This window comes from Emys orbicularis, chromosome 11 (genome assembly GCF_028017835.1).
Source record: "Emys orbicularis isolate rEmyOrb1 chromosome 11, rEmyOrb1.hap1, whole genome shotgun sequence".
Taxonomy (NCBI): Eukaryota; Metazoa; Chordata; order Testudines; family Emydidae; genus Emys; species Emys orbicularis.
In genome coordinates, this window is record NC_088693.1 from 70,460,152 (window position 1) to 70,484,950 (window position 24,799).

The 24,799-nt window shown below is 44.1% G+C and overlaps 1 protein-coding gene across 1 annotated transcript in view; it reads left to right on the plus strand.

Moving 5' to 3' along the window:
- Positions 1-24,799, plus strand: part of IQCA1 (IQ motif containing with AAA domain 1) — a 157,739-nt gene that overhangs the window by 62,451 nt on the left and 70,489 nt on the right. The window contains exon 7 of the mRNA XM_065413010.1: positions 22,657-22,741. Coding sequence (XP_065269082.1) covers positions 22,657-22,741 — 85 coding nt within the window. The remainder of the gene's footprint in view (positions 1-22,656; positions 22,742-24,799) is intronic.

The following is a 24,799-nucleotide window of genomic DNA, read 5'->3' on the forward strand; positions in this document are numbered from 1 at the left end:
ATCCAGAGGTTACAGAAAGCAAAAGCATCTGCAACTGCTGTATCATATGTGGCAAGATGTAGTGATCCCAATAAAGAGACCAGTGTCTAATACAAGACAGTGCAGTTCTGTGAAACTTATAGACTGGAGATGCTGCCTGTTTTGTCAAGAAGCATGCCCTAAACAGAGGCTTACCTTCGTAACTACATTCAAAATGAGTGAACAGATAACGAAGGCAGCTGTATTTGACCACAAAATGAGTGTTTGTTTACTGGAGTAAATGACCTCATAGCTGCTGAAGGCAGGTACTACCTGACTTGTTACATCCCATTTATGAGGTCTGTAATGCAAAAGAATGAGGGTACCAAAATTACTGACACAGCAATACTTTGGCTTCAAAATGAGCTTCAGCATGCAGCCAATCAAAGGCCATATTTTGAAAGTATCTGAGTTTTGGCATCATTACAGCAATCTTGCAAAGGAAACTGGCATTGAAATTCCCCACTCCTATATCAGTCGTAGATCATCATTCAAGGGAAAACTCCATGCTCATTTGGATGATTTAGTTGGGGATTGGGTCCTGCTTTGAGCAGGGATTTGGACTAGATGACCTCCTGAAGTCCCTTCCAACCCTATGATTCTATGATTTATTTCACTTCATTTCATTGTCTCTCAGCAGGAGACTGATCAAGGCAAACACTCCTAGTTCCAGCCAAGTATAAATATGTACCCATCTCACAAACGATGGATTCTTGCCATGATGACGAGATGGCCATCTGCTTTTACCAGCCCCAAGAAGACATATTTCTGTCACTGGTACATATTGCATTGAAAATTTGGGGAGATACTTAGTCAGATCCTGACCGCAAAGGTTTCAACGTCAGTGAGGATGACGCAGTTGCTTGCACTCCAGATAGCCTGTACATGTTCCTTGTATAAGGCCAATTTCTCCTTGACTCTGATGCTGTTGAAGAGAACCTTGAGAAACAAGAATTAGGGAAATTCAAGATGCTTAGTGTAGCTCAAGACATTGTATACGGTGTGAGTGGTGGAAAGAAAGGGACACCAAAGCATATTGGTCTTGGGGTGCACCTCCCATCAGGCAATAAGGTCAAAACAACTTGTTCAGCTTTTCCCATAAGGCTGTCCACAGTATTAGTTATGAAGAAATCCTAAAGGTGGACACAGCCCTTGCAGAGAAAACCATACAAACTATGGATGCTGAGAATAGTGCTGTTATTCCCCCCCAGCCTGGTTCCCAGGAAGTTTGTTCACTATAAAGCCACCAATATTTCCATAAATGATGCTTCTCTGAATGGCAAGAACATATTCCATGCAACCCAAGTTGCTGCTTGGCAAAGAGAATCTACCCCTTATCTAAATGTTGAATGATCTAAACAGCAGCACGCTCAATGCTCCTGATGCAGTCGACGCCATCAAAGCAGCCAATGTAAGAAATAGTAACGCTAAACCAGTATTCAAGGGCCATGTTTGCAAAGAGTGGTACTCAGACTCTGAAGAACAGGGCACAGCTGCAGTGCAGACAAGAGCTTCTGATATTTAGCTTTATCATTAAATATCAAAATGAGAACCCGTGAGGTGAATGGGCCCATTTCAACCAGTTGTACACAACAGAACCAGAAATAACTGCCACTGGATACTTGCCAATCATTCAAGCTCCTGCCCATAAACTAGACACCCTCAATACTCTTGTATGGAGATACAAACATGTGCACATGTTTGTGCTTGGGCTGTAGAATGTGGGTTGATGAAACTGTACCGTAAACTGATGGAACTAAAATGGGCCACACCAGAGTAGAGAATTTGGCTTTTCCATTATTAGGAGGGATGAACTTATAGGTCAGCACACACAGGCTTCAGGACTTGCAGTGGATTGAAAGTGGAGTTCTTGGTCCAAACTCTACCGAGCAAGCTATGAACGGCAAGTCATACATTAAGGCAACACGGGCCCACAAACTGACATTTCAAGCTACTGTGGTACCTGCTTCTTCCACAACTCTTGGACTTTATAGCAGTGCACGATCAAGAGCGCAAAGAGGATATTGTCAAAGCTCACCAGTTACATTCTTATAGTGAGATCACGCCCGTTTGTACTTGAAAGAGTTTGAAATCTCACATCCACATTTGTGAGCAGCAAAGGTCAAGGTAGTGTGAACTTCAGGTTTTGGTGACAGTACATGGAAATGGTGGCCCTACTGCTCGTGTTCAACCATGCCCAGAGAGAAAGAAATTGGGAGATGCAGCTCTTCACCCTTCAAGCGTACACTGCCGTTTTTCATGTGATATGACCATAAAAACTATGCAAAGTGAGGTGCCATCTGCATTGCAGAAATGCATCAACTACCAGCTGAAGTGCTCGAGGAATTCCTGCAAGAGAACTTTGTTGTCAAGAGATCATGTCAGAAGTTCAACCAAGTAGACCCTGATCAGAGCCAAGAGTAGCTTAATTGGCACCGGAAAGAAAGGAGGTGGAATTTTAGGCATTGCCAACACTCAGCCCTCAGCAGACGGGCCTTTTCTTACAACCCGAGAGTCCCTATCACAGCGGACACCAGAGCCATGTTCCATGTTGGTTTGGATGACCAACTTATTCACAAATCTTTCATCGGGTGTTCATCCCACACTAGCCTAGGCAGGGTTAATGAGGATGAGCAGGGGCCAATTAAGTGGATAGGCCACAGATGAGGGAAATTAGGTGGGCTAAGTAACCACAGATTGATGAAGGAGCCCAGCTGAGAAGGAACAGGTGGGGTTAGTATAAACCCAGGAAGCTGGCAATGGAAAGGGGCTGCAGTGAAGGAGCCTGCAGCCACTCTCTGGATGTCAGGAGGACACTCAGAAGGAACAAAACTCAGCAGGGGAGTAAAAACCCAAGGAGATCTAGGCCATGAAGGAAAAGTTTATTCAGAAGGGTGATGGAGCAAAATTCTGAGAGAGGCCGAGTAGGAAAAGGCTCAGGAAAATGGCAGCAAGGTGGGACATTGCAGACCTTGGTCACTGATTAGAGAGTCCCTGAGCTGAACCTGGAGTAGAGGGCAGGCCTGGGTTCCCCTACCAGCCACTGAGGAAGTGGCACAGTCAGGGCAGTGAGGGAGAAGACTGCCACTGGAGAGGCTTTGATAACCCCCTGGAAGGGGAAAACAGTGACCTGGCCGAACAGCCGAGCCATGTAGAGAGAGCACCCTGAGTCTCTGAGAGAGAAAAAGAGAGAGAGAGGGGTGGCAGAGCACGTGAGGAGGCACCAGACCTGGAAGGAGCTAATCCCCAGAACAGCTAGCTAGGAGGTGCCCTAGCAGTGAGTGGTGAGTGGTGCACCCATTACAGGGTCAAGAAAGCCAAGCAAGCAGTGTGACAAAGAATATGAGAGTGCACTCTTATGAACACTTCAGAGGTTCAAGATTTTCTCCAGGTAGGAACCATATTTTTTGTTGCAAAATATTGCAAAAGATCTGGCTGCTGAAGCGATACAAGACACACTGTTGAAGGCATAGATCCTAGTGCAACTGGAAAGCTTTGCGAAGAAATGGCTTATGGCACAAGAGGGAGAACCTGAACGTGTACACATTATGATCCACTACCAAAAAATAATGCTCCAACTTTTTCCGTGATACATGAGGTAGGGAAAGAAGTCAAAGGAAAAGCCTCAAGCATGAAGGCAGACAGAAATATTCTTCAGCAACTTATCACAGCCTATGAAGCTGGCAGGACTGTGAATTTGCAACATATTTTGAAACATGAGTAAATGCTTGTCCCTTTGGCATTAGCACACACAAACGTCAGTCTAAGAACAAGCACAAAAGCAGTACTGGGTGATGTACAGACAGCTGCCCACCAACAGTTACCCCTTTGGGGAGAAGCTGTCTTGTGACAGACGCACAAGCTTTGGAACAAGCTATAGGAAAGCCATCAGTAGCCAAAACATTTGGAGACCTTGCAGGGACATTTGTAAAAACAGTACTTAGGACTGGAGCAGACTTCCACAGAATAGACGTGTTTGAGAGGTCCTACAAGGAATCTGTTAAGGGTGGTACAACTAGGGTTACCATACGTCCGGGTTTCCCCAGACATGTCCGGCTTTTGGGTCTTTAAATAGCCGTCCGGGGGGGAATTTGTAAAAAGCTAAAAATGTCCAGGGTTTCCCCCGGACAGCTATTTAAAGATCCAAAAGCGGCTGACAGGGCAGCCGCGCCGGCGGAAAGCGGTACTGGGAGCAGCATGGAGCAGCCGCGAGAGGTGGGTGCAGGCGGCCTGGCTCCCCCTGCCTGGGGCTCCCCTCGCCCGCCGGGGGGTGCGGGCTCCTCCTCTGCAGCACTGCCCGCCGTGGGGCTCGGGCTCTCCCGGGGCTCTGCCCTGCATGCGCCCAGCACCCCCGGGGCTGCTCCTGCCTCCCTGGGCTGGCCCCAGATCCCCTCCCCTGGGGGGCTGGGGTCCTGCTGCAGCTTGCGCCCCTCTGCCTCCTCCGCGGGGCAGGCAGCCCCAGGGGGTTGAGGCCGTGCCACCCCTTCCCCAGCTTCCCCCCTCCAGCAGCCCTCTGCCGGGCCTGTTCAGCCCTCAGCCCCACCGGGTCCTGCCCTGCCTCATGCAACCCGCCCCTACCGTGCGGTGGCCCGGCCCGGGGGGACTGGGGGAGCCGCAGCAAAGCCTCGCCCAGAGCTGATGCAGGAGACGAGCCTGGCTCTCAGCCCAGGCTCCGGCATCAGCCTGCAGCTGGGAGCGGAGCCACCCCGCCGCCGGCTCGGCTCAGCCCAGTCCCGCTCTTAAAGGGACAGGGACCCCACCGCGGCTTGGCCTGGCCTGGAGCACGTGGGGGTGTCACCTCACCCCCCGCCTGGAGGGCCCGGCGAGGGGGGTGCTCGGCCCCATAGCAGCGCAGAGGGGAAGCCAGCGATGCACCTTACTCTCTCCTGCACTGCCAGCCACGGTCTTGCCTCCTTTCCCCAGCTCTGTGAGGCACCGTACACCTCAGAGCAGCAAATGGTAGCAGATTCTGCTGTCTCCAAGCAGAGTCTAGCCCTGAGTGTTTATTTCCGCAGCAGTGAGTTTTCGGTTTGGTGCATTCACTCCTGATCTCCCTAGTAAAGTGTAACAAAAGCCCTTGGCATTCATTTTCTCAGTGTTTCTGGGAATACCCTTTTCAGTTTCATAGATTGATCTGGGATCTTTCTTTTGCTGTTTCCGGAGAGAACTGTTGACAGCAGGGAGATATGTCCCTGACTAGAGGGCAGGAAGCAAATTTGACTAGACCAGTTGTGACTTCCTTTTTATTTGTTACTATAAAATGTATTACACACAAATAGATTGCTAATGAACTTCCACCTTTGGGTTTCTGGAAAACAACTCACTCTAATACTTGGAAGATGCAGGGACCTTTGGTCTTAAAAAATGAAACATCAGACTCATTAATTTGGGGGAAGTGCAGTGGTCCATTTATGAAATTTCTTAAAAACATGATTCAAAAAATCCTTCTGAGACTGTATTTTAATGCTGAGATCCCAATAGCCTTACTATAGAAATAGAAAGTAAAACAAAGACATTCTTGATCCAGGTCAATTAGAGCAGTGGTTGTTAATGTTTCCAGACTACTGTACCTCCTTCAGGAGGCTGATTTGTCTTGAGTACCCCTCACTTAAAAACTACTTGCTTACAAAATCAGACATAAAAATACAAGTATCACAGCACAGTATTACTGAAAAATTGCTTATTTTCTCATTTTTACCATATAAATTATCAAATAAATCACGACTCCCAGATTGAGAAACACTGGTATAGTATATAGAGCAGTATAAACAAGTCACTGTCTACGATGATGGTTGCATATGCTTCGATAATTAGTTTGGCAAGGCCTTCTATATCAAAGTTACACACCTTTTTACACAATATCAGGCAAACCAGCTTGGATCTCTCACTATTCATGTCTCTGTACTAATTGTGTTCTGCATCATTTCACAAAAAAGTTATTTAACTGAGCTTGAAATTTGTCATTATACTGAGATTTCTAAAAATACCTGTCAAGGATGTATCCCTACTTTGAACTTTAGGGTACAAATGTAGGGGCCTGCATGAAGACTTCTAAGCTTAACTACCAGCTTAGTTCTGGTCCGCTGCCACCATCCCAAAGCTAATTCCCTTTCCTGGGTAGCCTTGAGAGACCTTCACCAATTCCCTGGTGAATACAGATCCAAACTCCTTGGATCTTAAATAAGGAGAAATTGACCCTTCCCCCCTCCTTCCTTTCACCAACTCCTGGTGAATACAGATCCAAACCCCTTTTGGATCTTAAAACAAGGAGAAATCAATCAGGTTCTTAAAAAGAAGGCTTTTAATTAAAGCAAAAGGTAAAAATCATCTCTGCAAAATCAGTATGGAAAATAACTTTACAGGGTAATCAAACTTAAAGAGCTCAGAGGAATCCCCTCTGTCTTAGGTTCAAAGTATAGCAAACAAGATAAGCACTCTGGTAAAAGGTACATTTACAAGTTGAGAAAACAAAGTAAATCTAAGACGCCTTGCCTGGCTTTTACTTACAATTTTGAAATAAGAGAGACTTGTTTAGAAAGATGGGGAGAACCTGGATTGATGTCTGGTCCCTCTCAGTCCCAAGAGCGAACAACCCCTTAAACAAAGGACACACACAAAAGCCTTTCCCCCCCCCAAGATTTGAAAGTATCTTGTCCCCTTATTGGTCCTTGGGGTCAGGTGTCAGCCAGGTTACCCGAGCTTCTTAACCCTTTACAGGTAAAAGGATTTGGAGTCTCTGGCTAGGAGGGATTCCATAGCACTGTACACAGGAGAGCTGTCACCCTTCCCTTTATAGTTATGACACGCCCCCCAAATCACAGATAGTGTTGGACGTCCGGTTCCACACTGGCTGTGATTTCTTCCTGGAGCTTTAGGAGAAAACAGAGTTAATAAAACACATGTACCTTTAGACATACTACTGATTATATAAAAACTAACAATATGTTTCATTACAAGAACAATTGTTAACCAGTTAACTCTGGGAAACTTTCCCGGGAGAGTGCATCAGCCACTTTGTTAGAAGCTCCCAAAATGTGTTGTATTTCAAAATCAAAATCTTGGAGAGCTAAACTCCACCGAAGAAGTTTTTTGTTATTTCCCTTGGCGGTATGAAGCCACTGTAGCGCAGCATGGTCTGTTTGTAGTTGGAAACGTCGTCCCCAAACATATGGGCGTAACTTTTCCAGCGCGTACACAATGGCGTAGCATTCCTTTTCGCTGATTGACCAGTGGCTTTCCCTCTCAGACAGTTTTTTGCTGAGAAACACGACAGGATGGAATTCTTGATCTGGTCCTTCCTGCATTAAAACTGCTCCCACGCCTCGCTCGGAAGCATCTGTGGTTACTAGGAACGGTTTGTCAAAGTCTGGGGCCCTTAGCACAGGGTCAGACATGAGTGTTGCCTTAAGCTGGTTAAAGGCCTTTTGACACTTATCAGTCCACTGAACTGCATTTGGCTGTTTCTTTCTGGTTAGGTCTGTCAGCGGGGCGTCGATTTGGCTGTAGTGTGGTACAAATCGCCTATAATATCCGGCCAAGCCTAAGAAGGATTGGACCTGTTTCTTTGACTTTGGAACCGGCCACTTTTGGATAGCATCCACTTTGGCCTGTAGGGGATTTATAGTTCCTTGACCCACCTGGTGCCCCAGGTATGTCACTCTGTTTTGGCCTATTTGACACTTTTTAGCCTTAACAGTTAGTCCTGCCTGCCGGATGCGCTCGAAGACTTTTTTCAGGTGCTCCAGGTGTTCTGTCCATGAATCAGAAAAAATGGCCACATCATCGAGATAGGCAACGGCAGATTCTCCCAATCCCGCTAAGAGACCATCTACAAGTCTTTGGAAGGTGGCGGGTGCATTTCGCAACCCGAAAGGGAGTACATTGAATTCATACACCCCTGCCTGGGTGACGAAGGCGGACCTTTCCTTAGCGGGTTCATCTAAGGGTACTTGCCAGTACCCCTTGGTTAAGTCTAAAGTAGAGATGAATTGGGCATGTCCCAATTTCTCCAATAGCTCATCTGTGCGTGGCATTGGATAGTTGTCAGGACAAGTTACAGCATTTAGCTTACGGTAGTCCACGCAAAAGCGTATTTCCCCATCTGGTTTGGGAACTAGAACCACTGGAGATGCCCATGCACTGCTAGAGGGGCGGATTATACTCATCTGTAGCATGTCCTGGATCTCCCTTTGTATAGCCGCTTGGGCATGAGGTGACTCCCGGTAGGGTGGGGTTCTAATTGGGTGAGCATTACCTGTGTCAATGGAGTGGTATGCCCGTTCGGTCCGTCCTGGAGTGGCTGAGAAAATCGGTGCAAAGCTTGTGCACAGCTCCTTTATCTGCTGTCGCTGCAGACGTCCCAGGGTCGTGGAGAGGTTCACCTCTTCCACGCCACCATTCCTTTTTCCTTCATAGTAGACACCTGCAGGCCACTCCGCGTCATCAGTTTCCTGGGCTGTAAACTGGCAAACGTTTAATTCTCTAGAATAAAAGGGCTTAAGAGAATTAACATGGTATACCTTAGGCTTTATGTTGGAGGTGGGGGAGGCTATGAGATAGTTAACAGCTCCTAGGCGCTCCTGGACCGTGAATGGTCCTTCCCACGACGCTTCCATTTTATGGGCCTGGAGCGCCTTTAAGACCATGACTTGGTCTCCTACTTTGAAGGACCGTTCTCTGGAATGTTTATCATACCAGGCCTTTTGCTCTTCCTGAGCATCCTTTAGGTTTTCTTTAGCAAGGGCTAAAGAGTGTCGGAGGGTGTTTTGTAGGTTGCTTACAAAGTCTAGAATGTTAGTTCCTGGAGAAGGCGTAAACCCCTCCCATTGCTGCTTCACCAACTGTAATGGCCCCTTAACCTCGCGGCCATACACAAGTTCAAATGGTGAAAACCCTAAACTGGGATGTGGTACAGCCCTGTAGGCAAAAAGCAACTGCTGCAACACTAGGTCCCAATCATTGGAGTGTTCATTTACGAATTTACGTATCATGGCCCCCAAAGTTCCATTAAACCTCTCCACCAGACCATTGGTTTGATGGTGATGAGGGGTGGCAACCAAGTGATTCACCCCATGAGCTTCCCACAGGTTTTTCATGTTCCCTGCCAGGAAATTAGTTCCCGAATCTGTAAGGATGTCAGAGGGCCAACCTACCCTGGCAAAAATGTCTGCTAATGCCTGGCACACACTTTTAGCCTTGGTGTTGCTTAAGGGTACAGCTTCCGGCCATCGGGTAGCAAAATCCATGAAAGTCAGTACGTACTGCTTTCCTCTGGGTGTCTTCCTTGGGAAAGGACCCAGAATATCCACAGCTACTCGCTGAAATGGGACCTCAATTATGGGTAGTGGCTGGAGAGGGGCTTTAACCTGGTCTTGGGGCTTTCCCACTCATTGGCACACCTCACAAGACCGGACATAATTAGCAACGTCCTTGCCCATTCCCTCCCAGTGGAAGGACTTCCCCAACCGGTCTTTGGTTCTGTTCACCCCAGAATGGCCACTGGGATGATCATGGGCTAAGCTCAAGAGCTTTACCCGATACTTAGTGGGAACTACCAACTGTCTTTGAGGATGCCAGTCTTCCTGGTGCCCACCAGAAAGAGTCTCCTTGTATAAAAGTTCTTTTTCTACAACAAACCGGGATCAGTTAGAAGAGCTGAGAGGCGGTGGGGTGCTCCGTGCCGCCGCCCAAGCTTTTTGAAGGCTGTCATCTGCTTCCTGCTCGGCCTGGAACTGTTCCCTTGATGCTGGAGACATCAGTTCCTCCTTGGACTGTGGACTGGGGCTTGGTCCCTCTGGAAGCGATGCAGGTGCTGGGGCTTTTTCCATTGACTGTGAACCGCTGTCCGCTGGTGCACTATGTGGTATTTCAGGCTCTGGCTGAGCCTCTTGGGTAGGGTTATCTGCTGCTTCCGCCAGTTTAGGCTCGCTGGTGCCCTCTGGCATTGGAGTTGTAGACGGGGTTGCAAGCGCTGGACTCAGTGCTGGCAATGGTTCTGGTGCTGGTTGCGTTGCCAGTTCCGGTTCTGGGACTGGCTTTGGCTGGGTCTCTGGGATTGGATCCACTACGGCTGTTGCAGTCGTTGGCAGGGGATCCGGTTCCACCACCTGTGTTTGGGTCTCCGGTAACACAGACGGGGCCCTGGTGGACGGCTCAGGAACAGGGATGGGGGTGAAAGCTTGCTTAGCCTGGCTGCGGGTGACTATTCCCACCCTCTTGGCTAGCTTCACATGGTTGGCCAAGTCTTCCCCCAGCAGCATGGGAATGGGATAATTGTCATAGACTGCAAAAGTCCACATTCCTGACCAGCCCTTGTACTGGACATGCAACTGGGCTGTAGGCAAGGTTACAGACTGTGACACGAAGGGTTGAATTGTCACTGTAGCCTCAGGGTTGATGAGTTTGGGGTCCACTAGGGATTGGTGGATAGTTGACACTTGTGCCCCAGTGTCCCTCCAAGCGATAACCTTCTTTCCGCCCACTCTCAAGGTTTCCCTTCGCTCCGAGGGTATGAGAGAGGCATCTGGGTCTGGGGTTCTTTGGTGTGATTGGGGTGTAATGAACTGTAATCGGTTGGGGTTCTTGGGGCAGTGAGCCTTTATATGCCCCAGTTCATTACATTTAAAACATCGCCCTGCTAAGGTATCACCGGGGCGATGTTGGTTGATGGAGACTGGTGTGGTGGGGTGAGAAGGCGTCTGGGGTTTCCCTTGGGATGTGGGTGGGGCCTTGGGTTGTCCCCGGTGATAAGGTTTTGTTTCGGCTTGCCCCTTCTGATATTCGCTCCAACTGCTACTAGCTTTTTTCTTTTCTGTCACCTCCACCCATTTGGCTCCAATCTCCCCCGCCTCGGTTACAGTTTTGGGCTTCCCATCTAGGATGTACCTTTCTATTTCCTCAGGAACACCCTCTAAAAACTGCTCCATTTGCAATAGGAAGGGCAACTCTTCCGTAGATTTAACATTTGCTCCTGATATCCAGGCATCCCAATTTTTCCCAATGTGGTAGGCATGTCGGGTAAATGACACATCAGGTTTCCACCTTAGGGCTCTGAACCGCCGACGGGCATGCTCAGGTGTTAGCCCCATTCTGATTCTGGCCTTGTTTTTAAAAAGTTCATAACTGTTCATGTGTTCCTTAGGCATTTCAGCCGCCACCTCTGCTAAGGGTCCACTGAGCTGCGGCCTCAGCTCTACCATGTACTGGGTTGGAGGGATGTCGTATCCAAGGCAGGCCCTTTCAAAATTTTCTAAGAAGGCCTCAGTATCATCGCCTGCCTTGTAGGTGGGGAATTTCCTGGGATGGGAAGTGGTACCTGGAGAGGAGTTGTTAGGATGGTCTGATGCACCCTGCCTAGTCCTTGCTGCTTCCAGTTCCATCTCTCTTTTATGGGCCTCCTGTTTGGCTTTTTCTTCTCTTTCATGGGCCTCCTGTTTGGCTTTTTCCTCTCTTTCATGGGCCTCCTGTTTGGCTTTTTCCTCGAGTTTTTTAATTTCAAGCAGTCTTTGATGTTTTCTTTCATTTTCTTCTGCTTCTAGTTTGGCCAGTTCTATTTTGTTAGCTGCTTCTTTGGTAGTCATTTTCCTGTTTTCTTGTGCTGGGTCACACCCTCTGCAGTTGACTGAAACTGGGATGTATTTAGCTCAGGCTCCTGCTGAGTGCTGCTGAGTTAACAGAGACTTTCTAACTAGCTACTTCCGAGGATGTAAAAAGAAAAAAAAACAATTCAGATTGTAAATTACCTTTACCAGATCAAAGTTTGCTCACTTATTGAACCGTTCTCTTAACAAAGGACCTTGTTAAAAAAACTTAACACCTCTGCCTTCAGGCAAGGAGAGATAAGATATGCATCTACCTTCAGCTCTGCTCTCCAAGCAGCTAGAAGGGAAAAAAAATCTCTTACTGGCTTTTGGGTTTAAAACGATCCCACCGCTGTGCCACCATGTCAAGGCTGTATCCCTACTTTGAACTTTAGGGTACAAATGTAGGGGCCTGCATGAAGACTTCTAAGCTTAACTACCAGCTTAGTTCTGGTCCGCTGCCACCATCCCAAAGCTAATTCCCTTTCCTGGGTAGCCTTGAGAGACCTTCACCAATTCCCTGGTGAATACAGATCCAAACTCCTTGGATCTTAAATAAGGAGAAATTGACCCTTCCCCCCTCCTTCCTTTCACCAACTCCTGGTGAATACAGATCCAAACCCCTTTTGGATCTTAAAACAAGGAGAAATCAATCAGGTTCTTAAAAAGAAGGCTTTTAATTAAAGCAAAAGGTAAAAATCATCTCTGCAAAATCAGTATGGAAAATAACTTTACAGGGTAATCAAACTTAAAGAGCTCAGAGGAATCCCCTCTGTCTTAGGTTCAAAGTATAGCAAACAAGATAAGCACTCTGGTAAAAGGTACATTTACAAGTTGAGAAAACAAAGTAAATCTAAGACGCCTTGCCTGGCTTTTACTTACAATTTTGAAATAAGAGAGACTTGTTTAGAAAGATGGGGAGAACCTGGATTGATGTCTGGTCCCTCTCAGTCCCAAGAGCGAACAACCCCTTAAACAAAGGACACATACAAAAGCCTTCCCCCCCCCCCAAGATTTGAAAGTATCTTGTCCCCTTATTGGTCCTTGGGGTCAGGTGTCAGCCAGGTTACCCGAGCTTCTTAACCCTTTACAGGTAAAAGGATTTGGAGTCTCTGGCTAGGAGGGATTCCATAGCACTGTACACAGGAGAGCTGTCACCCTTCCCTTTATAGTTATGACAATACCCTTCTAGAAAAACTTCCATTTGGCTTCCCAGTAAAGAAAAGGACTTTATATAGCTTGTTTGTTTGAACTTCGAGGCCCATACAGTACCTGAAATGACACTGCCTTGGTTAGTGTTGTGCCCCATTTCTCACAGTACTCATGATGGGTTGGATTGTCACAGCCCAGCTCAGCCACACAAGGGAGTAAATATTATCTTTTCCAAGTAGACCCCCGCTGATATGGGGATGCCCCTTTAAAGGAAGGCCCCGGGACAGGTATGGACAGGGGAGTCCCTCCAGTGGAGGGAGAGGTGAGTGTCAGAGGTAGGGTTACCATACGTCCGGATTTTCCCAGGCATGTCCGGCTTTTTGGTCCTCAAATCCCCGTCCGGGAGGAATTTCCAAAAAGCCGAACATGTCCGGGAAAATAGGGAGGCATAGTAAGGGGACCGCCTCCTCCCCGGGCTCCAACTTTCCCGGCTCCTGCCGCTCTCCACCGTGGCGGGGGCCGAAGCAACTTCCCCAGCGCAGCAGCAGCTGGGGGGCGGGAGGGAGGAGGGGGAATGTGGGGTGCTCAGGGGAGGGGGCGGAGTTGGGGTGGGGAAGGGGTGGAGTTGGGGCAGGGGCAGGGAAGGGGAAGGGGCGGAGTTGGGGCGGGGGCGGGGTCCTCTTTTTGCACTATTGAAATATGGTAACCCTAGTACAACACAAAAATGCTAAAGAGGTACAAGACCCATCCGAAGACTGGTGGAAGTCAAATATGTGCATCTTCCAAGTAACTGGATGTATTTCATTGAGCTTCCAGAAAATAAGGAGGACCTTGAAACATTTTTATATAAGCAACTAATGACAGAAGAACCGTATGACAAAATCATCAGTCTAGCTGGTGGATTTCAGGATGAGGCTGAAATACAGTGCTCAACAGCAATAGTTGACACCAATCAAGTGTGTGCTCATCAGGAAGAAGCAGACACAAAAATGATTTTACACTGTCCACAATGATGCTGACAGTGTGGTTGTCGCCGCCAGGGACACCGATGTAGGTTTTTTTCGCGTCGGGGTTGCTATAGCAAAATGACATGTAGGCAGCTTTGGATGAAACCAAAGTACTTTCCTCTTCATGCCATTTGTGAGAAAGTACAATATGGACCCACTGTTCTGGAAACTCTGCTCCCATTTCATGCCCTGACCAGTACTTCTTTTATTGCTGGACAAAGCAAGAAGACCTCATATAAAGTTTTTCAGCAACACCATCAGCTTCTAACCGTCTTGTAAAATGTGACCTAGATTCAAAGGAGGTGAAAAATGCAGAAGAATTTATTTATAAAATGTATGGCATGCCAGAGGTCCACAGCACTGACAAAGCACGTTATTTTGTTCACACACATGTAGTCATCAGAAGCTTTACCCCCAACAAGTGAGGATCTTTTTGTTCACGTGCAGAGAGCTCACTACCAGTCACTAGCTTGGAGACAGTCCCACTGCCCAAAAATCCTGTATTTCCTCCTCCAAAGACAATGGGTTGGAAACCGGAAGACAGTTCATGTAACAGCCACCAATGCCAGCAGATTGCATGGAGGCAATATTCTGTGGCTGCACAAGAGGGTGCAGAAGTCAGTGATGCAGGTGCAGGACAGCACAACTTGTTTGTACAGGAGCATGCAAATGCAGAGAACTGGAACCAGGTTGTGTCAATGTACATGACAGTTCACCAGGACAGTACTATCAAATAAATAGCTGTACCATAATATGTGACCTAATAAGACTGATTCAATCTGCCACTGTATACCAAAGTTTCTTGAACTAGTACATTAAGGTGTGTGCTTAACTTGTGTGCATTAAAATGTTTACTTAAGGTTTAGTCAAGAAATATTTTCACTTGTTTCAAAAATGGGTGTTTTCAGATTATGTGTTGCTCTTTCATGGTTATATAATGTATTAAAATATTTCTAGTACATCTTGCAAATAAGAAACTGAAATCCAATGGCTTTATAAAAATGTTGTGCATATTATTTGATCATTTTCATTACATCCTATTGCTCATTAAGAGCCAACTGAAGTATAGATTTTAGATTTATAGAATATCAGGGTTGGAAAGGACCTCAGGAGGTCATCTAGTCCAACCCCCTGCTCAAAGCAGGACCAATCCCCAGACAGATTTTTGCCCCAGATCCCTAAATGGCCCCCTCAAGGATTGAACTCACAACCCTGGGTTTAGCAGGCCAATGCTCAAACCACTGAGCTATCCCTCCCCCTGTTATGTTACTCCTAGACAAAAAGGAAATAAAGATTCACACTCCAGCAATTTCCATGTTACTTTGTTTGTGAGGCCTTTATACACAACATAAAGATTGATAACAACCATATTTGGATTCAGCACACCCTAATTATCTTAAAAAGACTTTTTACCAACTTTTAACAAAAAAAAATGCCTCTCACAGTTAACTCTTTTGAAAACCTGCCTAGTCTATTGCTCAAGAAACAGAAGTTTTGTCTCTCAGGAAAGTGTTGTGAGATGCTACCAGGGTGGTGCTTCTGCTTTCTCCTGTTGATATCACTCGGCTGCGTGCGTGTGTTCCCTCTGTGTGCTGCCCCAGCTCTGCGCAGATAGCTGACACAGCAAACCCAACGAGAACCCCCAATAACCACAGAGTCTTAGTAAGGTACAAAGGCACCTCGGCCAGGTTTATTGCGACCCTGACACAATTTCAGTTCCCCGTAGATTACTTAGTCTACCGGGCATACTGCTAGAAAGTGCCGCTCGGCAATGGACTCAGCTCAGTGGCAGGACTTTCCACTGCCCCCTCGGCCGGACAAAGACACCACCCCAGGGATACATTCTTATACACGGGTACAAACAAGTTACACATCACTCCTGACGTATTGAGGTGCAACCCCTTTACACAGCAAGGTACAACCCCTCTACGTAGTAAGGTGCCGCCTCGCACCTTGTACATGTTGGTTCGATCAAAACAACTCTATCCATCATTTTACCCTTTTGCCCCTGTCATTGGGATGGGTCGGCCTGTTCCATGTTATCTGTGGAATGTTCTGGTATAGTGTATCTTGGTACCATGTTTATACTGTAACTATGCTAGGTGAATATACATTTATGCAACATCAGCCCTTTCCTTGCCAGCTTCTGTGAGCAGGGCCTGCCTCTTGCTCACAGCTTAACTTTGCTTTATGTTAGCAAAGTCTTGACCATTACTTTAGTTCAGGCCTTAGGCCTCATACTGGGCCTCTGATACCAAGGTTTATATCTCAGGGCCTCCTCTTACTACATTCCCCCACTTTTTGTCTTTTTACGGGGAGGATGTTTACCCATCTTCCTGGAAAAGCATAATGCATGGACTGAGGATAACCCAGTGGGCTAAACACTGTTAGGTGGTTACCTTATTTTACCATCCATACACTCATGTCCCATCCGTCTGTTTAGTCTGCACATTCCCTCGTACAACTGGCAGACAGATTTTATTATCCAATTTTATTTTTCAGTCCCTTATGGTGGGCCTGGGAATGTTAGGCCCGGGACCATGACTGAGGAATGTAGTATTATGATTGAGCCTTAGAGGCACTCCCAAATAATTAATATATATCAATTATATGAATATGGCATATATATTTGTAGTGTGTATGGGCATATATGTATAGTATGTATGTGTACATATGATACCACCTTATATTTAAGCATAACCATATTTTTTCAGTCTGGTGTTGTCCTCTGGTCCTTTTACTTTGGTAACACAAATAGAAACACAGTCCTATTAGGGCAATTTCAGTTATTACCTGTCTCATCATTAGTAGTAGGCCGAGTGTTTTGAAATACTGGGATAGGGATTGTGATGGTGTGTCCCACAGTGCTATGTATATGAGAAGAAAAACAGAAATTTGGAGTAGTGACACTACCACTGAGGCCTTTATATATAAATATATTGTAATTAGTTACTACACAGTACTGTCCATTCATGTTATAGGTTACCCTTACTGCTAGTTGTCATCCTCTGGTTAGCTTCACTGGGCAGGAAACAGAAGTGGCTAGCTTCTTTGTTCCATTGGTTACACGGCTCTGCAATACACCAGTAGTTGACATAGATTTAGTTGTTTCTTATGGATGCTGTCTTCCAGATAACCTACTGAATGGACAGTAACCAATTTATCAAATATTGCTGTGTCAGGATTTAGTATTGGTACCCAGACACTGAACAAGATTGTTTTGAATAACATGTGCCTCAGTTAGGATGCAGTGTCACTGACCCAAATTATGACTGGTACTAACAGGCAATTTCTTTACCCAATTTGTAGTTACTATGTAACTTTTTGGCACCTTAGAGACTAACAAATTTATTAGAGCATAAGCTTTCGTGGGCTACAACCCACTTCTTCGGATGCATATAGAGTGAAACATATATTGAGGAGATATATATACACACACATACAGAGAGCATGAACAGGTGGGAGTTGTCTTACCAACTCTGAGAGGCCAATTAAGTAAGAGAAAAAAAAACTTTTGAAGTGATAATCAAGATGGCTCAGTACAGACAGTTTGATAAGAAGCAAGTGTGAAAATACTTACAAGGGGAGATAGATTCAATGTTTGTAATGGCTCAGCCATTCCCAGTCTTTATTTAATCCTGTGTTGATTGTGTCTAGTTTGCATATCAATTCCAGCTCAGCAGTCTCTCGTTGGAGTCTGTTTTTGAAGTTTTTCTGTTTTAAGATAGCCACCCGCAGGTCTGTCATAGAATGGCCAGACAGGTTAAAGTGTTTTCCCACTGGTTTCTGAGTATTATGATTCCTGATGTCAGATTTGTGTCCATTAATTCTTTTGCGTAGAGACTGTCCGGTTTGGCCAATGTACATGGCAGACTGTCCGGTCTCTGATATCAGATATCATCTGCTGTCTTCAGGGTGTGATAGTTTTTGGTGTCTTTGGTCTGTGGGATGCAACTTAAACAGCTAGTTAGTTAACATAATAAAGGATTTTTGTTTGTTTTTTGTTTTTGTTTTCAGTAACTGAAACTTAATACACAGTTTAACTTAGTTTGTTTACAATGTAATAAGAACAATGTAATAGGGACCAAGCATTTTATAACACAAGCTATACTTTTGCAATTGTTGTATAGACATTCATTTTCATTTGAAGTGCATTACTAATATTTTTATACGAAATGTAATGCTTAACGGCTAAAATAAATGCTCACAATCTTCCATGAGAAGGTGTATTGCTTTCCCTTGCTGAACAATTTGTTTCAGCAAAGGAGGAGTTAACAGAATTTTTACCAAGCTTTTTAGAGTTAATTTGCTTGTGATACCAATTTCACTCTTGTTAACTGTTTAGAAGCACAACTTTAACAACCACTGCTTCCCATTAACATAACATAACAAAAGAAAAGCATAAAAAATTAAACCAACTATAAAATTAAACCAAAATAAATTTTAAATACAGTACTTTGAGGGTATACTTTCATGATGCTTTGTTATGTTTGGGAGCCAAAGGTGGAAACCTGTTGAAAACATGGAAACCTGTTGAAATTGTTTGGTTAGCTTTATGCATAAATTGTTATTTTAAAACATTTTGGTTATGACATTCTTATAACTATATTTAAAAGTGCAAACAAGTTTATAAAAAGCCCAAAAAAGAAATTAACATTTTGTTAATATTATCTTTACCTTAATGTTGAAGGTTTCCCCTTACATTTTTTCTTTGAATAACAAATAAAAAAAAAAAATCTTAAAAATCACAACAAAACTGTGATTGATCAGAGAATATTTTTTGTTTGCAATTGCATTATTTGTTGAGGCAGAAATATATGTGCATATATTTGTAACTGAAACCTTTTTGAACTTTGCACAAAAAATTGGTGCTAATAATACTATGATTATACCCCAACCATGATCTTAAAATAGTGTGGTACCACATATACATAAATTTTTAAAAGGGTATAAAATTGACTTTTGTTGCAACAAAATAAAAATAATAAAAAATAGTCACGTGACCCACACAACATACAACACAAGACAACACACATGACATACAGGACAAACTTACAATTAACAACAAATGGCGCCAGAATTCTATTCATAACTATACAAAGTAAGACAAACAAAAATAAAAAATAAAAAGGGTTATATTTGAATAAACAAATTATTACCTTATTTAAAACTTGTTACATAAATTGTTAAAAATATATTAATATTTGCTAAATGTATTGTATTAATTTGGTAACAAGGAATTTTGCATTACTTTATATTTAACATTATTTTAAAACTCTGCTATATGGAAATAAATAAAAAAAAAAAAAGCCCATGTTTCAAATATTAGTGAGTGGTTAGGATTAGAAGCAGAGTGTACATTTCTGTTGCTTGGCAACCATATCTTCAAGAAAGTTAGGAATAATTCCAGCTGTTGCATTCCTGAAGGGTTAAAATACTTAATTTACTGGATTTATTTAAAGTAAAGTTTTTACCTTGTTTTCTTTTTGTTTCTTGTTTTATTCTGTTTTCAATTGCTGTATCTTTTGGAGGTTTCTGTAAAAACTATAACTTTTAACTTTTTAAAACAAAGAGAGAGAGCAGAATTGAGGAGAGGCGGGGGAAAGGGGGGGGGTGAAGAGCAACCTAGGAAGGTAGCGAGACCTGAGCCAAGAGAGATTAACTCTATTAAGGTATTTGAAAGTACAGGCAGCAGCAGCAAGTTTAGTAAACCGAGAAAGCATATAAAGGAAAAAGCTTAACCGGTATGTAAAAATATTTGAGAAAGAAGGTTCTCTTTTCAGATGAGCGCGGAGTGTGGTTCTGTGGGTCAAAGCAGTTGGGAACCTGCACAGTTAGGAACCGCGCCCCTGTTTTTTATCCTGGCTTTGAGAGGAGAATGTGGGTAGTTACCTGCTCTTGTAAAACCTGAATTTGTTCCCCCAATGTCTGTTGCTTTTGTGTGCATGCCAGATGGATGGCGGGAGTGCCCTTTTTTGCTGCAGTTAACTGGTTTTGGGCAACTCCATGTGTTAATGCATTAATTCTAGGTGTTAACTCACTTAATTTTGGTTTTTTACTTTGAAATTCTTTTTTATTCACTCCCCTGCGATCGAGTCGCAGCTCCTGTCTCCTAATGTGCTCTGTGAACTGTTCCATATTTTCCTTCATCTGATTTACCAATTCTGTGAAAGTATTGTGTGCTACTCTTTCCTTCTGTGCGCTTACTTGTCCCGTTCTGACAGGCACCAGTCTAGGTCTCAGTTTAAGTTTAACTGGAACCTGGCTTTTATCATAAGGTGGTGGTTGCAATGCAGTGGACCCCGTTTCATCTTTTAATTTTACTAGGACCACCTTTTTCCACTTCTGTCCCCATTCTTCAGGCACAGGGTAGCTACCTGAAGCTTGCTGTTTACCACCAATATTTATAACAGGGGACGGCACTTTTTGCTTCTGCAGGTTTTCTACAGCTGTTTCCAATTTTTTATTTTCCTGCTTCACTTGCTTGAGCATATCATGAGTTTGGACCGCCTGTTGTCCTGCTAACAGAGCTTGGGCTTTCCAGTGCTCGACTGCCCGGGTTACCTCTTGTATTTCTCCTGTTTTTTCTGTTACTTGTTTGGCCAGCATGCTGTCTGAGCCATCTCACTGCCAGAGATATGAGTTGCAAAATTCTTGTTTTTTACTCTTATTACTGTTTCTCAGAGCCTCGGTTTCTACCATCGCTCTACATAAGCCAGTCCATGTTTCCCCACTCTCTTTTTTAAATTCATATGGACCCCCCTTACTGGCAATCCAGCGGGTCCAACAGTTATCAAACTCCGTGGGGATCAAAAGGGAGGGGATTAGGGGGTTCCCTAGCTCGAGGTTTACTGCCATGTTAGATAGCGATTCTTACCACGGCAGTTTCGCTTACTCACCAGATCAGCGGTTGGGGTCACCAGTGTTGTGAGATGCTACCAGGGTGGTGCTTCTGCTTTCTCCTGTTGATATCACTCGGCTGCGTGCGTGTGTTCCCTCTGTGTGCTGCCCCAGCTCTGCGCAGATAGCTGACACAGCAAACCCGACAAGAACCCCCAATAACCACAGAGTCTTAGTAAGGTACAAAGGCACCTCGACCAGGTTTATTGCGACCCTGACACAATTTCAGTTCCCCGTAGATTACTTAGTCTACCGGGCATACTGCTAGAAAGTGCCGCTCGGCAATGGACTCAGCTCAGTGGCAGGACTTTCCACTGCCCCCTCGGCCGGACAAAGACACCACCCCAGGGATACATTCTTATACACGGGTACAAACAAGTTACACATCACTCCTGACGTATTGAGGTGCAACCCCTTTACACAGCAAGGTACAACCCCTCTACGTAGTAAGGTGCCGCCTCGCACCTTGTACATGTTGGTTCGATCAAAACAACTCTATCCATCATTTTACCCTTTTGCCCCTGTCATTGGGATGGGTCGGCCTGTTCCATGTTATCTGTGGAATGTTCTGGTATAGTGTATCTTGGTACCATGTTTATACTGTAACTATGCTAGGTGAATATACATTTATGCAACATCAGCCCTTTCCTTGCCAGCTTCTGTGAGCAGGGCCTGCCTCTTGCTCACAGCTTAACTTTGCTTTATCTTAGCAAAGTCTTGACCATTACTTTAGTTCAGGCCTTAGGCCTCATACCGGGCCTCTGATACCAAGGTTTATATCTCAGGGCCTCCTCTTACTACAGAAAGTAACATTCATTTGTATCTATTGTGGCGACGAGAGAAGAAAGGAAACAGAACGCCTGGTCTGTGGTAGCCAGAAAGCCAAAAAAAAAAAAACCCCCAGGGACTTTTCCCTGAGGTTTTTATTCTTTCTACTTCCCTGCTTACAACACTTCTAACTGGTTAAATTCTTGCGCATAGAAGAAGCATACAGTGTACAACAACATAAGATAACAAACCCATATCTTGTGCACGTGAAAGCCAGCTGCGAGGGTGATGATCAAGTCAGCCAGTAAGTTTCCTAATCACAGACGCTGGGGTGAAGGCCACTCCTGCCTCGTAGCCACAGACACAGTGTGCCGCACCTGTGAGCTGACGATTCGGGAGCTATGCGTCCCTACAATCTATGAATTATTTTTAAATAAAAAGTAAACAAAAATAGCAAAATAAAACATTTTTGTAATACATGTTTATAGTAAATTACTTAGAGGGGTTGAGTTCAAACTGATTCTTCACTTTAGTTCACATTGTCATTTTTTCCCCTTCAACTAACATTAATAAGAAAGCAGTAACCACCTTAATGTCTAATGCCCTGGCTTTTTTCAGCTTTAAGTCAAACTCTTAGCATTATTTAAACATAGGAGCTGCATCTAATATAATATTAAACTATTTCACTGAGTCAAAAATTTGAATGAATCCTTACTTATCTTAGAGATAAAACATGTTTGTAAAATCAAATGTGGCCTAAAATTAAACAGAACAGACGATCTATGCTTCTCTTTTGGTTCTAAGGACCATTTTTCAACTGGCCTCTAAAAACTGTTTGTAGTATAAGTGAGAAAATCCTTTTTCACATGTATGTTGATTTATTGCAAATGCAGGGAACCAGTTTTTCCATCTGATGCTATTTATACATGTGCAAATAGAAATTGTTCAGTGTGCAAGCAAAGTGCCTGCAATTATAATGGGATGTATTTTTATTTTTTATGTTTATTGCAGTAGTAATTAATGACTCCAATCATAGACAAGGTACTGTACAAACATAACAGAAAGACAATGAATTTGCTGAGTGAATATCTGCCTTAGAAGGTGATGTTATTCCTTCAATCTTGAGTGTGATGGGATGGGATGATCCTCCATAACACATTGGTGTTATCAGGTTAATAATAGGATTGGCAGGTGTTGTATTTTAATTGATTCTTCTTTTGTTTTGCATGCAGGCATATTACAGGCAAGTTTCCTGACTACCCTAATGAAGAGGAGGGAGGTTCAACTGCGATTTTTTCTCAAAAAACCCCAGACCAGGTATTTTAATGCCTCTCCCCCCTCAAAAAGGGATAAAATGCTTAGAGGTTGAAACTAAGAGAAACAAAAGTGTCCACACTGGGATTTTATAGCAATGGGCTCCACTGGTCTAAAATTTTTTGGTTAAACTTGTTATTGGGATGGCAATGGCTATGTGCTCAAAGTACATAAGAACGGCCATACTGGGTCAGACCAAAGGTCCATCTAGCCCAGTATCCTGTCTACCGACAGTGGCCAGTGCCAGGTGCCCCAGAGGGAATGAACAGAACAGATAATCAAGTGATCCATCCCCTGTCGCCTGTTCCCAGCTTCTGGCAAACAGAGGCTAGGGACACCATCCCTGCCCATCCTGGCTAATAGCCGTTGATGGACCTATCCTCCATGAATGTATCTAGTTCTTTTTTGAACCCTGTTATAGTCTTGGCCTTCACAGCATCCTCTGGCAAAGAGTTCCACAAGTTGACTGTGTGTTGTGTGAAGAAATACTTCCTTTTGTTTGTTCTAAACCTGCTGCCTATTAATTTCATTTGGTGAAACCTAGCTCTTGTGCTTTGAGAAGGAGGAAATAACACTTCCTTATTTACTTTCTTAAGCAAGTACATTTAGTGTTTCCGTTACTCCTTTGCCTTTATAAGCAGAGATTAATTCCCATGTAGCATATATAGCTACTAAGCCACATTTGAAGGCGATATATAAAGTATGTAAATTACACATTGTAAGGGAGTCAAGGGCAAAGAAGTCTCTTAGAAGAGTTACACCAGTTTACCTCAATGAATTTTTTAAAATGTATTCAATTAGACTGATGCAAACCCCCAATGTAGATACATTTAATCCATTTTAAACCTGGTTTTAAGAAGTTTAGTTCGCATCAGTAAATTACCAAATTAAGCTAAATCATTTTAAGTAAGGACTCGTATGTCTCTACATTAGGTGTTTGCACTAGTCTAAGTACATTGATTTTAAAATATTTAGTTAAACCAGATAAAGGTTTCTAATATACACCAGGCTTAAGTTGCTTTAATTTACTGCCACTGACCAATAAAAAGGTTTAAGTTAAAGTGAGGGAAGAGGCTTAGTTTATCTGACACCTTTTTGCAACCCCTCTCAGTTGTTTTTCCTGTTAAAACCTTTTTCTGGCCCCTCTGACTAATCAAAGCAGCTTGTAATCTCTTTCCTTGACCATCAAGGTGTCACATGGAGAATGTGATTAAGCTCAGTTGGCACAGCAAAGGCAGAGATTGGCACTCAGAGCCATTTCCTCCATCAAAAGTGACCTTAGCTGGATGATGAATCTGTTGGGGAAATAACCTTGGGAACTCCTGTACATGATAGTAGAATCTGACCCACCGAGTGAACCAGACTGGCTGTAAATATTGTGTAAATATTGACTCGCCTTGCCTAAGGCAGAGAGCTCTCAATGTCAGTTACTTTGCTCAGAATAAGGAAAATGATGAGAAGTGGGTCTCTGTGTCTCACCAAAACTGAAGTTTGGCATACTCTAACTTACAGTTTGCTAGGGTTAGCCTGCCAGTCTCTATCTAAACCTCATTGTTGTTCAGTCCCAGACAGAATGAGGAAAAACAGTCCGTTACGTTTTTCAGGTTTTAAAGTAGAAACATATGCCGGAGTCAAGAGGGCTTTGTAGGCTGTTCTAAGCAGCGGGGAGCTGCCCAGCAGGTATTGCTTATTATTAGAGATGGCTTCAGGGGACATGAGGATAATTAGACCTGCCCCTGCCAATAAAAAGAACAAACAAAATTCAAAAAGAAAATATGAAGAGAAATGGTACCACCAAGCAATACTGATTTGCAGTAGATTTTGGAGTATGATTTTTTCCCCCGTTTTTAATTCCTATCTTCATTTATTTTGCTATATTTCTTGGGCATCTGCTTCATCACTACATTATAAATATAGGAATTCTAAAACCTGGAACAACAGCTTGAGAGATTGTTTTACTATGTGCTTTCTCCCTGCCCTAAACGAAAACAATACAGAAGAAAAATACACCTATTTCTGCTGGCAACATTATTAAAATTATCTGATTTGACATAATTGCTG